This window comes from Salvia splendens, chromosome 15, assembly GCF_004379255.2.
Source record: "Salvia splendens isolate huo1 chromosome 15, SspV2, whole genome shotgun sequence".
Taxonomy (NCBI): Eukaryota; Viridiplantae; Streptophyta; class Magnoliopsida; order Lamiales; family Lamiaceae; genus Salvia; species Salvia splendens.
In genome coordinates, this window is record NC_056046.1 from 13,803,285 (window position 1) to 13,817,462 (window position 14,178).

Consider the following 14,178-nt stretch of genomic DNA (forward strand, 5'->3'; position numbering starts at 1 on the left):
TCAATCCTAAGCTATGTTAAAGAGACAATAGTTAAGATTTAACAACACTACATCATTAGCCAAAAACGTAGCATTTTAATTAAAGCAAACATTGTTGGTACCAAAACACATGATTCGATGGTGTGAAAACATTCATACAAGCCTAGATTACAACTCGGAGCAACAAAGAGAGCCTAGCCTATACACATGGTAGAATGTAGAAATAAAACCATAGGTGTGATGCTCTCGTCGAGTGGAGTTGGGATTCGGGAATGGATGGTCGGAATAATGGCCGGAATGTCTTCCTTCTCTTCTTCCTCTCCTCCTTTCTCTCCTTCTGTCTTTTTCTCTGTCTCTCCCTCTCTGTCCGTTTCCTTTCTCTTTTTATTTCCCCAGCAAAACTGCCGAGAAAACTGCTGAAATGCAGTTGAACCACCAACCAAACGCCCGACCGGGCGAAATTAGAAGGGATAATCGCCCGACCGGGCGAACGGCTTCTGGAGGGTATCGTGGGGAAACGCCCGACCGGGCGTTTTGTGTCGTCAATAATCGCCCGACCGGGCGAACTTTCTGGAATCCTCATGCGTAACGCCCGACCGGGCGTTTTAGAAGCTCAGAATCGCCCGACCGGGTGTTTCTTCTGCCTGCTATTCTGACGCATTTCCAGCTTCCAACACCCAAAACTACACTCAAAACACACTTTGGTGAGTTACAATTACATAGAAATGTTTAGTCTACGGGGGAAAAGTATAGGAAATATGCTTCGCATCAATACCCCCAAACTTAAGCTATTGCTCGCCCCGAGCAAGATACATTTTAAGCACAAAAACTCAACCAAAGTCTAACCCGCAAAGAGATTTTCATCAACAAGAATCATGTAGGGACGTGAGTGACAAGAACTAAACCCCCGACATTTCCAATCGAGATTTCCCACTCTCAAGAACAATCACTCATCCTCCTAGAACGTCAAGTTAAGGTGCACTTCAAAATACGTCCAGCATGCGATCAAACAACTCAAACCATCATCATTGACTCATTAAGCAATACTAACCACATAGACTCACAGATTTCAAATCGAACCTCTTTAACTCTACCAAGTTCTTTACACAACATCCACAAGCATCAACGATAAGGTCCAAGGTCTTATTTCAAGGTTGTAATGGGGCTAGGGACGAGGTAGGATAAGTATGGATAGTGAGCTCAAAGGCTACACATTTGAGTGCCAAAATCTTCTCTCCTACAACTTCCTTCCAAAGATTAACCAACGAAAAATTACAACCAAACCCACACTCCCCCAAACTTGAGATCTATTCCAGACGAGATTACACAAACAAACATAGAAGCTCTATCTTTATTTCATCAATTTATTCCTTTTTTTTTTTTTGTTTTTGTAAAGACCTCGACTTTTGTGAATTTGGAGGTCGTCTTTTTCTTTTTCTTATTTTTTTTTTTTTTTCCTTAGAACTTCATTCTTTTCACCTTCTATCAAGTCTAGAAATGTCTACTCTTTACAATTCACCACCCACACTCAAACTCAAACCACAAAGCTCAACTTGTATTTAGCACCCAAATAGTAGCAAGGTCTATCGATGAGGCTAAAATTAGGCTTATTTCAGTGGCTAAGTGTTTGGCTAAGTGTTTACACAAAGAATAAGAAATTAAGCTCAAGGTGGCTTCTAGGGGATCATTTGATGGACTAGGCATGTGATCATTTGGCCATGGAGTTCATCCTAGTGCCTTATCCTCCCAAATCGTTAACACAAACGAACGCAAGCACTTCACTCGATAAAGCAAATCAATCCAAAATAATTTCCACAAGTCATGCGATTTTCATACTCTCCTCAACTTAAGAAATCGGATGTAATCACAACATGCTCTTTCAAATAAATTCATGCACCCATTCCATTCATCCTAAGCTTCAAAGATCAAGTAAGATCAAGCAAGATTTCCTAACCAGAAAGCCGAAGATAAAGCATGCATCCGTCAACTACATAGATTCAAAACATCTTTATCACGCAAAACACCCAAAAAAACATACATCACAAATCATTCATAACCCCCCCAAACTTGAATGCATCATTGTCCTCAATGCATGCAAAGAAGACAAATAAAGTAAAGGGAAAGGAAACTCCCCCAAACTTGGCATGACGTCCATAGTGCATTCGGGTGGGAGGGTGGGTGTAAAAATCCTTTGCAGGTGTGCTTCCTCCTAAGCTCCAATCCTAACTCCCAGTTGCTCCTACAAAAAAACAAAAACTACAAAAAGAAACACTCAATTCAAAATAAATGTTGGAGGAAAGAATTGAGCAAACAAAACCTCCAACATATGAAATCAAAAATAAAAACAAAAAAACTTGGGTTGCCTCCCAATCAGCGCCTTTGTTTATAGTCGTTGGCTCGACCTTCTTCATCCTTGTCTACCTCTATCCAGGCTCCAATAGGCGCTTCCCCGCCTTCTCTTGCTTGATCACCACATTCTCTCCATCTACTCGAAACATGACCGTATTTGTCTTGGTCTCTATCACAACATCACCGGTTGCTAAAAATGGCCTACCAAAGAGGATAGGCATGTCCTTGTCCTCTTCCATCTCTAAGACAATAAAGTCGACCGGGAGTACAAACTTGTCCACCTTCACCAAGACATCCTTGATGATCCCTAGTGGCTTCACAATTGAGTGATCCGCCAATTGTAGCTCAATATCGATTGACTCAATCCTCGCTTGTAGACCGATTGACCTCGCCGTCTTCAGAGCCATCAATGATATTCCCGAGCCTTGATCAAGTAGGCACTTTGGGAACTTTTTATCTCCCATCTCACATGGGATCACACAACTCCCAGGGTCTCGTCTCTTCGCAGGTATCTTCCCCTTCACCAATTGTGAGCAAAATGCGCTCAATCTCACCACACCATCGTCTTGTATCTTCTCCTTTTTCGCAATAAGATCCTTAAAAAACTTGGAGAATTTAGGAAAGTGTAGGAACAAATCCACCAGGGACACATCTACATTAACTTTCCTGATAATGTTCATCATCCAATCGAGTCCTTTCTCTTGAATTATTTTCCTACCCTTCTTCTTATTCTCGACTGGGAAAGGTGGTGGCGGGATAAATCTGGAAAATTAAATGGACACTTCGGGTCCATTGCCGGACTTAGTGGATTCTTCTTGTGGATATCACTCATGGTTGACTCTTCTTTTTCTTGTTGACATTCCCTAGCTTCGGTAGTAGCCCACTCAATCCCCTCGTCCGCCCCTGCGTGCGAGGTTTGTGAGCCAAACAACTTGTCCGCCCCTGCGTGCAAGATGTTCGAGCCATTTTGTGCATCTAGCATGATTGGAGACTCAAGATCCTTCCCACTTCTTAACTTAACTGCCTTGCACTGTTCAAAACCTTTAGGATTGGGCACCGTATCACTCGGGATAGCATTAGGAATTCTTGTGTGAGATGCTGTAGCGATCTGCCCAATTTGAGTCTCGAGATTCCTCAATGTAGCTTCCATCTGACCAAACTTTTCCACCGTCTTCTCTTTGAAATTCTCATTCTCCCCTTTGACTCTTAGTCATAAACGAGAGAATCTGTCCCAATTGATCCTCGACTGATGGCTTCTTCTCATAACCCGGGGTTGAGTGTTTGTCCTCCATGGTTCCCCGAGTTGTGCTAGGACCACTTTGATTCCAGTTCGATTGCTGAGGCCTCCAATTCTGCTGATTGCTGTATTGGTTGCCTTGGTTAAACCCTTGGCCATTGTTGCCAATGTAGTTCACATCCTCGATTGGTGGTCCTTGAATACTAGAACATTGATCAGTATGATGCCCTCCTTGACACAATCCACATCTCATCACTGCCACTGCTTTGGGTTGAGGAGTCAGTTGCAGCGATTTCACTGCCTTGTCATCGACGACATCTGGGTGCTTATATCTGCCAATTGAGCTTCAATTGCAGATACTCTCTCTGCATCCTTTGTAGCACCGAATGTGTCTCCTCCTTTCTCCGCTGCTCTCCTTGGGTTGTGCCAGTTCCCGTTGATTGTTAGCCAACCTTTGGAATAAGGCTCTCACCTCCTCATGCGTTAAGTCATCCAGGTTTCCATTAGAGCCTGCAGTAACTAGTCCCGTGCCTTCATTGTTGAGTCCCTTGTAGAATTTCAAAAGGTCATGCCCCGGAGCTAGACCATGGCTCGGGCATTTCCTTATCAGGTCTGTGAATCTCTTCCAAGCTTCTGCAAAGGACTCATCATACTTTTGATGGAAAGAAGTGATCTCTTCTCTCAATTTCTCGATCTTCATCGGGGAATTATATTCTAAGAGGAAACAACGTCTTCAACTCTTGGAATGTTTCAATGTTGTAGCCCGGTATAGAGTCATACCAAGCTCTTGCTTTCTCCCTCAGAGAGAATGGGAATAAGACCCTCTTGAATCAGATTGTGTTCCACATTCGGGGGTCTGTGAGAGTTCGTCAACTCGTAGAAGGCAATTGAGGTGGCTCATCGGGTCTTCATCATCCCGTCCATGGAAAAGATTCCCCCCATTCACCAAACTAATGTAGTGAGGTGGAATGTTGATGTTGTTGTTCGCATAAGCAAACTCTCCGGGGTACTCAATTCCCGATCTAAGAGTGTCGCCAACCTCACAACGGGTGGTGGGACAGCGTTGTTGTTATTATTGTCGGCCATCGACTCAGCTTCCAGATCACTGTCACTATTCTCAAACAATGGGTTATCTCTGATTGGACTCGGCGAATCCTGTTGAATTTCAAACCCGGCTGAACTTCCTGACCCTTTCCTTCTTTGATAACAGAGTAATCCGAAAGGCGGTGTACCCTGAGATCTCGTGTGCATTCACGACTTTCTTTTTTTTTTTTTTTTATTTTATCTACACAACAGAAAATACACCAAGCACAAGCACAAAATATTTCCTAATTACCGAAAGCGAGACCTCTCGACAACTTCGGGGTAAGTCCTATAAACGTGTGTGCTAGTGTGCAAACAAAACTACCTAAAACTAAACTAAGAGTTAGCTAAAAATTACCTAAAATAATACACTCCTTCGTCTTCAAGTCCGGACGTGGTAAATGGCTATCACACCGTAGAACACGAACAAGGTACCTAAAAACTCAAAAAGAAAAATCAAACAAAACAAAATAAAAACTAAAACACTTAAGCATAAACAAGCTATTGCCTCCCCGGCAACGGCGCCAAAACTTGATGTGATATTTTAGAGTTCTTAATCAATGTATAAAGATTATCAAGTTCAATTATTTAAACTCTAATAATACTACACTACTGCAAGAATACAGTATCGTAGTAGTATTTCAAGTGTCGATCCACAGGGAGGCGAGATTGCTTACACTTAATATGACTACACAAAGCATAAAAAGATTTTGTTTGATTTTGAAATGGTTAACTAACTTAAGCTACTTAAATGAGACTTTTAACACGAGAAAGACAAGTCACTCCAAGTTGCTTTCTAAGCTTGCGTTGTTACACACCATTACGACGAACCATACGACGGGATTAAAATTATCAACCTAATCGCGTGCACTGAACATGTCTACGACGTATAGTTCACAGTCAGCTGAACACTTGTTCCATGAACCAACTTTCAACGACATTTAGTTCCTGCGGATGCGCGGGAATAAATGTCGTCTACTATAATCACTTACCTAATCCACTATCAATTTATCCCCTGAACAGTTCTAAATCGAAAGCATACCAACAAACGATCAATCCTAAGCTATGTTAAAGAGACAATAGTTAAGATTTAACAACACTACATCATTAGCCAAAAACGTAGCATTTTAATTAAAGCAAACATTGTTGGTACCAAAACACATGATTCGATGGTGTGAAAACATTCATACAAGCCTAGATTACAACTCGGAGCAACAAAGAGAGCCTAGCCTATACACATGGTAGAATGTAGAAATAAAACCATAGGTGTGATGCTCTCGTCGAGTGGAGTTGGGATTCGGGAATGGATGGTCGGAATAATGGCCGGAATGTCTTCCTTCTCTTCTTCCTCTCCTCCTTTTCTCTCCTTCTGTCTTTTTCTCTGTCTCTCCCTCTCTGTCCGTTTCCTTGCTCTTTTATTTCCCCAGCAAAACTGCCGAGAAAACTGCTGAAATGCAGTTGAACCACCAAACGCCCGACCGGGCGAAATTAGAAGGGATAATCGCCCGACCGGGCGAACGGCTTCTGGAGGTATCGTGGGGAAACGCCCGACCGGGCGTTTTGTGTCGTCAATAATCGCCCGACCGGGCGAACTTTCTGGAATCCTCATGCGTAACGCCCGACCGGGCGTTTTAGAAGCTCAGAATCGCCGACCGGGTGTTTCTTCTGCCTGCTATTCTGACGCATTTCCAGCTTCCAACACCCAAAACTACACTCAAAACACACTTTGGTGAGTTACAATTACATAGAAATGTTTAGTCTACGGGGGAAAAGTATAGGAAATATGCTTCGCATCAGACGCCAATTAGCGAACTGCAAATCGTGAGTTTCTTGCATTCTACTAAAACAAAAAAACTGCCACAGCTGACAACTGAAGGAGGATATTTATAATTTTCAAATTTTCCACACAAGCACAATCCCCTTGGATCATATCTTCCATCTTCGAAAGTAACAAACACAAAGAGGGCTTTCAAGCAAGAAATCCTAGACAATATATATGATGGGATACCTACAAACGAATTAGAGATGAATGAAAACAGATCAAAAATTACATTTTCGGCATGCAACTCACGTGTGCTTCCCATCATATAACACAATATCATAGGAATTTGCTTTTAAACAGTGCCCAAGTACACCTATCAAGAAATTTTCTCAAACAAGATTTACTCAAGCCATGAGATCAGCTCAAAAGATCTTAGTCCAGCTGATACAAGACTAAGAATTGAGGGAAGATTAGCCAATCCGTGGTTTGGTTTCTAGGTAAAGCCTAAGTTTCATAACCTCATCGGCATTGTAAAAATATACGCAAAATTAGTACTTACCCTAGCCTCTAACTGGATGCTGCATCACAGATTTGAATCATTCCCCATGTCAAAAAGCGTCATAAAATAGTGCTGAAACATAGAGCTGCATGTTTACTCATCCAAATCCAGGAGGCACATCAGGATCTTCATAGCTAGCATCTCCTGAATGCTTATGCTCGAGCACAGAAGAAAATCCAGGTGGAGCATCGTAATCCAAATTGTCAGGCTCTTCTAATTCATCCAGCTGCCAGCTGTCTCCCACTTTTGCTTTTATTGCTTTTCGTTTACGACGATTTGGCCTATCAACATTGTTCATTTGGTTTTTCTTCTTCTTCCGCCTCAGAGCAAATCCTATTGGTTCATTCAAGTCTTCATCTGAAAGTGTATCACTAGCCGCAAAAGCGCCTGCAGCATCACGAGATTCTAGCTTATTGCCTGGTGATGAATCCTTTCGAGAAGAGGACTCACCATTGTCCTTGCCTCCAGGATTTGATAGTTTATCATATACTGACCGTACAGTTTCTTTTATTTCAGACTGCATGCCATCAGCAGATTTAATTATATTCCACAAACCATCAGATATTTGGTTCATCAGCTTGTCCCTGAAATATAGAGGATTCAAATGAAACATCAAGAACCGAGCATTTTGTAGAAACTCTGACAAGAGTTATCTTACCCAATTTTGACACAACTATAATTTATATTTGTGTCAGCAGCAAATCTGAAGAGTTATCTTACCCAATTTCTTGGTGTATTGCATCAGAAAGCTGACGTGGTTTCATAGACTCCACCCCTGGACGACTTAGTGCTGCTGATTGTTTAACCATTGATATAATATTGCTTCGCAATTCTTCCTGTTGATAATTACAGAACTACTGTTATATATCAGAATACAGGAACAGATAATAGTGGGAGGCAGGGGAAAGATAATTTTATCGTTCATTTACGGTATTAGTTCTAAAACTATATTCCTCCAATGATTTTTTTTGCACTAAATAAAATAAAATTCATTGCTATGGTTCAGTATAATAAAATTCCTATTACTTATTCTAGGCCAAAATATTCATTCCCAATGTATATTTGCCTTTATATGTTTTAGTTCTCTCTATCCAGTATCCATCATGGTACAAAAATATTGGAACCAACTCCAATGATATTTTTATAGCAAAACTAAAATTTATAAAGTTATGGTTCGGTATGATGAAATGGTCTTATACTTATCCACATTTCAACATGTCCCAATTTCAACAAAGTCATGACAGTGAATCTAACAGAAATTAGCCAAATAATCTCTTCATGTATATTTAAATCATATTTTGAGTTCTCTTTCCCTTGCAAATTGGCAATACAATAATTCTGAACCTAACTCAAATGAGTTTTCACCAAAAATTAATATTCACACGGTTTGCACACAATGCCATCCCCAATTAGCCAATTTCTATGGGGCAGAGGGAGTATATAGTACTCCTATCCAAGAAAAAAATGTAACAAGCATCTGCAAATATTTAGGGGATCCTTTATTAAAAATAGTTTTGATTATGATGAGTGCTCTTACTGGACCACCTACAAAAAGTACAAATAATATTCTAGAGTTGTGACTGAGAGCTTCTAGTATTTTCTTACATAAAGGGGTGACGTGGTACACTGACTATCCAACTCTACTCAATATATACACAATATAGGAGAAATTACAGTTAAGTAAGCTCTTGATCCTTAAGATAACAATTTTAACAATTCACTTTGCAACCTTCAGTCCTTCACCTAACTCTTTAGCTGAATTTAAAATAGGTGTATATTGTCCATACAGTGAGTCACAGAGGTATTTTTGTATATTGATAAAATACCAATAAGTGGTCTTTACGCTGCTACCATGACTTTTGGCCCTGTTAACAATCTGGTTCAGAACTCTCCTACCAGCAATCCAGCATAGATGTCAACTTGTCAAGTACTCTAAAATACATCTATCTGATTAACCACAAATACCCAATTTTTGAAGGTTTTCTCTGCAAGTATACTTTCTTACTTAACACAAGCTCTATTTTTACAAACTATGAAAGAAGGACAAGACAATTAGTCCTGCATTTCAAAGTGTATAAAGGAGTGGAGTATAATGAATCTCATACATCAAGGTAGCAAGGGGACTAACGCCATCCAACAAAGGTTAGATGTTTCTTATATCAATGCCATCCATGATTTAGCAACCTGTTTATCTCAACTCTCCATCTTTAGATTGTTTTATAGCACTAAATAATGAAGTATCTGTTTCACAACAGAGTTCGTTCATCAAGTTTTCCATATGCCTTGAAAATATGTATAAGTTCATTTTTTTCCTTCTGAACCACACAAGACCAGGAACAGGAAAAAATGGGTGGAAAGTTCTGTTCCATTCATGGCAATCACCGACATGATGAACGTAAAGCTACTGCTACTTGTAAATCCCTAGCATTTGGGTCATTAAATCCCTGTCAAGCACTAAAGGATCCAACCAAAACATAAACCTTTTACATTGCACCAAACATCAAAAACCTTATCTCAAAATAAAAAATAAATAAACTGCAAAGCAAATTTCAACCAAACTATGATGAACTTAGAGATCCCTACCAAACATTTTATCCATCACAACTCCTATACTGAACTACACTTCATTTTGCAGTTACCCACAAAATAAAAGATTAAGTTACAATCTTTGGAGGAAAATTCCTCAACAAGAGTCCAATAACAGACGGTTTGGTACAGTTAACATACTTTAGTGAACACGAAAATACTAACAAAAACACAAAATTAAAATTTCATTTGTTTATTCAGGGTTAAATTTACCACACTAGGAAAACACCAGCAATTCATCCTTATCCAACAAAGTAAACTAGGTTAGATCTGTTAAGGAGGAAGCACCAATTTTAAGGTTGCAACTCTTGGCGAGAAAACTACTTAAGTTCACCATAGCACATATGCACCGGAAACTATATACAGCAGCTAATTTAATAAAGCACAGTAAAGTTGGTGTGTACAAAGCTAACAAATTCGCCAATTGAAAGGCTCAAGTGAGGCAGAAAACTCACATCGTCCTTCAGTTTACGGATGGTTTTTCGACGAAGGCGATCAAAATCACCGTCGTCTTTGAGGGTCGAAATGACAACTTCGGGTTTGACACGGCCGCCGCTGCCGTTGGAGCCCGTGTCTATCATCGGACCCAATTTGTCGTACTTGCGAATTGGTGAGTTTCTACGCGAAAGAAAAGGGAAGATAGAAAAGGAAACAATTGAAAGAATTAAAGAAGAGCAATTTCGGACTGAATTTCAGTGATTAATAATGAATAAATTACAAAGCGACAGGCGAGAGTTGGAGCCGGAGGCCGAGCTGACCGCTTCGTTGACACAAAAGGAAGGAAGGTAGGTATTTCAAATAAGAGCATCTCCATTGGGCGGATGTCCCACTCGGACATCCACTAGGACTTCCCAAAAACACCTCCTGCCACGTCACTAGAACTTCTCATCCCACTGTCACGTCACTAGGACATCCCCTTCACAATCTGTCCTTCCCATCGCCCTTCCCACTAGGACTTCCCGCAATAAAAAAATCACAAATTCACAAATATACGTAACAGAATTATAATTTTGACACGGAATACGAGAAAATTTCAAATGCTTCATTAAAAAAAATTACATAAAAAAGAGAAAAAAATTACATATAAAAAAGAAAAAATTACATAATAAAATTTTTGACTCGGCTCACTCCTCGTCGTCCGTGCCGCCCTCGCCGTCGCTCGTGTCGCCTTCGCCGTCGCCCGTGCCGCCCCCGTCGTCCCCGCCGCTAATCTCGGCGCCATCATCTCCAATGGGTGGCATCCCCAAATCGCGCCGACATCCATCGATGACATCCTTCAACATCCTTTTGTACACAGGATCTGTCGTGCTATGCCACCTATGCATGGTCCGGGACCAAGCTAGTCGTTATCTGCGCGAGGGCGAGACGGTCCGTACTCTTCTGGGAGAGCAGGGGGCCTCCGATTGGACCTCGAACGACCCCGCTGCTGCTTCCCCTAGCCTTCCGCTGTGCAGCCTTTTGCCCAATCAGGCGACGACGCCGGCGGGAGTCTGATTGAGGTAGCGGGGACACTTCCTCGGTTTCTGGGAGCTCGTGCGAACCAGCACTGCTGCTGTATTCACCGGAAGCGTTGATCTTCGTCTGCTTCTGCCAGCCCGATTCGACACCCCCACAAACTTTTGGGAATCCTTCACCACGAGATAGTTTTGGTAGAGGCCGGCAAATCGACCGGTTGCCTGGCGGAGATTGTTTTGGTAGAGGCCGGCAAATCGACTAAGCTTAGGCCTCAACCGCTCCCACTGTTTCCGGCATTGTTCGGGAACGCGACACTTCGCCCCAGCCGGTTTGTGTGTGAGGTAGGCTTCAGCGACGCGATGCCACAGTCTGTCAATATGCTGGTTAGCACCGACATAGGGATCCTCGACTATTGAAACCCAAGCCTTCGAAAGCGCGACGTTTTCCAACACGCTCCAGACCGTCCTCTTTCCCGTCTCCTCATCATCCTCCTCCTCAGCCACCGTTCGCGAGGAAGAGCCCGTGGCTTTCCCCTTGCCCCTGCCACGGCCCTTGCCCCTGCCCCTTGCCGCTGTCCCCACATCATCGGGAGTCTCCCTGACTGGAGATAGCCTCAACTCCTCAAAAGAGAAAGTTTCCACGCCGGTGAACTGAGTCTGCGGAACAAAACTGGAGGGGGTATCAGTAGACAACATATCGATAACCGGCCGATAGACATCGTCCGCTAGTGGTTCAGGCCCCCTGCCACCCCCTCCCCCAGGCATGGTCTGCATCATCCCCGGCATCATCCCACCCATCCCCATCATATTTGGGGTCATGCCCCCCATCCCCATCCCCATCATATTTGGGGTCATGCCCCCCATCCCGGCTGCCCTAGGCATCATACCACCCATCCCACCCATCCAATTGTACATATTGCAGTAAGGGGACATCATACCACTCATCCCACTCTTCCCACCCATACAACCCATCCTACCCATTCCACCCATCCCCGACATTGCCGGAACCGTTGTTGCATTTCCGCTAGAGTTTCCCTCCAGTTCGGCGGGAAATGTCGGAGTCTGCGACTCGCTCGTGGTGGGGGAGTTCCTGTCGTTCTCCATTAATTAGAAATGAAATTTGTAGTAAAAGAAGAGAGAAGCTTGTTAACACAAGTGGTGCGAATGAAATGAAGTTCAACGAGTCATATATATAGAGTTTTTTTAAAAAAATTTAAATACCGGACGTCCGACCCACGCCACAATGGCGGACGTCCGCCCGCCCGTAGCCCGCACGTCCGAGGACATCCGACGTCCTTATGGGATGTCCGTATCCGACTTGCCACGCCACAATGGCGGACGTCCCGGTCACCCGTCGCGGATGTCCGACCGGACGTCCTCCATTGGAGATGCTCTAACAAAATTATTTTCAAGATTATATTAAATTATTTTTTCATCTCTTATGTAGTATTACTAATATTCTAGATTTATGGAGAAAATTAAATGAAGTAGAAAATATATTCATTTCAAACTACTCCTCAATTAAAATATGTTTGTCCTCAAGGTGGAAATTAGAAAAAACAACATTCACCTCCATCATCCTCGTCAAAGGTGTGTGCCTTACATGATACCAGAACGTCCTTGTTGATATTATGTACTGGTGCATCATAATTCACAACATCATTATTATGGACGGATGAACAAATGTTGCTAATTCGACATTCGAAGAGATTGCCGGTTCCTTGACTACAAGCGACCATCATGCCTCAAGGCACTCTGGCAAATCTTCGAGCATATGCAGCTCAGCGTGAGTTGACACGTGATAGAGAGCAACGGTTCGACCACGTCGATGACATGTAAAATTTGAATAATTACAATATAATATTATATAATTTTTTTTATATAATGCTTTTATTGTTGGAAATTATTCAAAATAATCTATTAGTGACACAACGTCCATAATTGTCTTATTTCAATATAATATTATAATAGTTCCTTCCATGTACCACATCACCAATAACCGCACTAAAATAATCTATTAGTGACATAACGTCCATAATTGTCTTATTTCAAGACCTCCTGGGTTAATACTAAAAATGTATATATGCATATCAAATAATAGGTATATGCAGGAAAAGTAGAAAAATATTTATTAAATTCAAAATATCCATAACTTTAAGTGTCTGAACCAACATGGAAACATAAATATTAGACGTTTCCATACCCAAGACCCATTCTGTTAACTTATTCCATAAATGCCTTAGGCGGTAACGCCTTAGTCAATGGATCAGCTACTATAAGCTGTGTGCTTATATATTTTATAGATATTCTTTATTTCCAAAACTTCATCTTTCACGACAAGAAACTTTAATTCCATGTGTTTAACTCCTTTGAATACTTGTCATTCTTACATAAAGATACAATTGCACTATTATCACAATACAATTTCAAGGACATGAATATTGAGGAGACAATACCAAGGCCTGAAATAAAATTTTGCAATCACTAATTTTTCAAAGCAAGCCATAAATTCAGCTTTAATGGTGGATGTTGAATTAGAACTTTGCTTTATACTTTTCCATGATATGGCTCTTCCGGTCATAAGAAAAATGTAACCAAAAGTTGATTTTCTAAAGTCAACACATAAATCATAATCTGAATCGGAATATCTAATCACTTCTAATTGATCAGATTTTCTATCAGCAAGCATATAATCTTTTGCCCCCTTTAAGTATCTCATTATCATCTTTGCAGCTCTCCAATGTTCAATGTGAGGGTTACTTTGGTAACGACCTAGCATTTTGAGGACAAATCTAATGTCTGATAATACAGACTTGAGCATACATCAAACTTCCCACAATAGATGCATAAGGAATATTTTCCATCTCATTAGGTTCTAATTCAATTTTTGGGTATTGATTCAAACTGAATTTGTCACTTTATGAATTGGAACAACACTTGGAGAACATGCACTCATGTCATATCTCTCTAAAAGATTCGATCTATGACGTAGGATGTCTCACACATATCTTTTATGTTGGAATTTTTAGAGAGATAATTTTAGTATCATGTAGTAATCCAATGTCACTACTAGCAAGCAATATATCATCAACATACAGAACCAAAAATATGAACTTACTCCCACTAACCTTGAGGTATATGCACCGATCAACAGTGTTTACTTCAAAAC

At 41.3% G+C, this 14,178-nt stretch overlaps 2 protein-coding genes and 1 non-coding gene across 7 annotated transcripts; 1 reads left to right on the forward strand and 2 right to left on the reverse strand.

Annotated features, from left to right (window-relative positions):
• Positions 1-489: 489 nt before the first annotated feature.
• LOC121768065 lies at positions 490-10,229 on the reverse strand. 5 transcript variants are annotated; one of them, XM_042164410.1, is made up of 5 exons: positions 10,011-10,229; positions 7,690-7,805; positions 7,420-7,553; positions 6,970-7,356; positions 5,756-6,356 (listed from the first exon to the last, which is right to left on the reverse strand). In XM_042164410.1, the coding sequence occupies exons 1-4, from the start codon at positions 10,134-10,136 to the stop codon at positions 7,067-7,069; spliced, it is 666 nt and encodes a 221-aa protein (XP_042020344.1). In that variant the 5' UTR covers positions 10,137-10,229; the 3' UTR covers positions 5,756-6,356; positions 6,970-7,066. The 5 variants fall into 5 exon arrangements, with proteins under 5 accessions (XP_042020342.1, XP_042020344.1, XP_042020343.1 ...); XM_042164409.1 differs by having other exon boundaries at positions 6,970-7,374; XM_042164408.1 differs by lacking the exon at positions 5,756-6,356 and adding an exon at positions 490-662 and having other exon boundaries at positions 6,970-7,553.
• LOC121766723 lies at positions 2,403-3,478 on the reverse strand. The gene is made up of 2 exons (XM_042162983.1): positions 3,111-3,478; positions 2,403-2,994 (listed from the first exon to the last, which is right to left on the reverse strand). The coding sequence occupies exons 1-2, from the start codon at positions 3,476-3,478 to the stop codon at positions 2,403-2,405; spliced, it is 960 nt and encodes a 319-aa protein (XP_042018917.1).
• Positions 4,147-4,253, forward strand: LOC121769631. Its single transcript, XR_006043651.1, has one exon. It is a non-coding gene; the product is annotated as a small nucleolar RNA R71 (small nucleolar RNA).
• Positions 10,230-14,178: the final 3,949 nt, after the last annotated feature.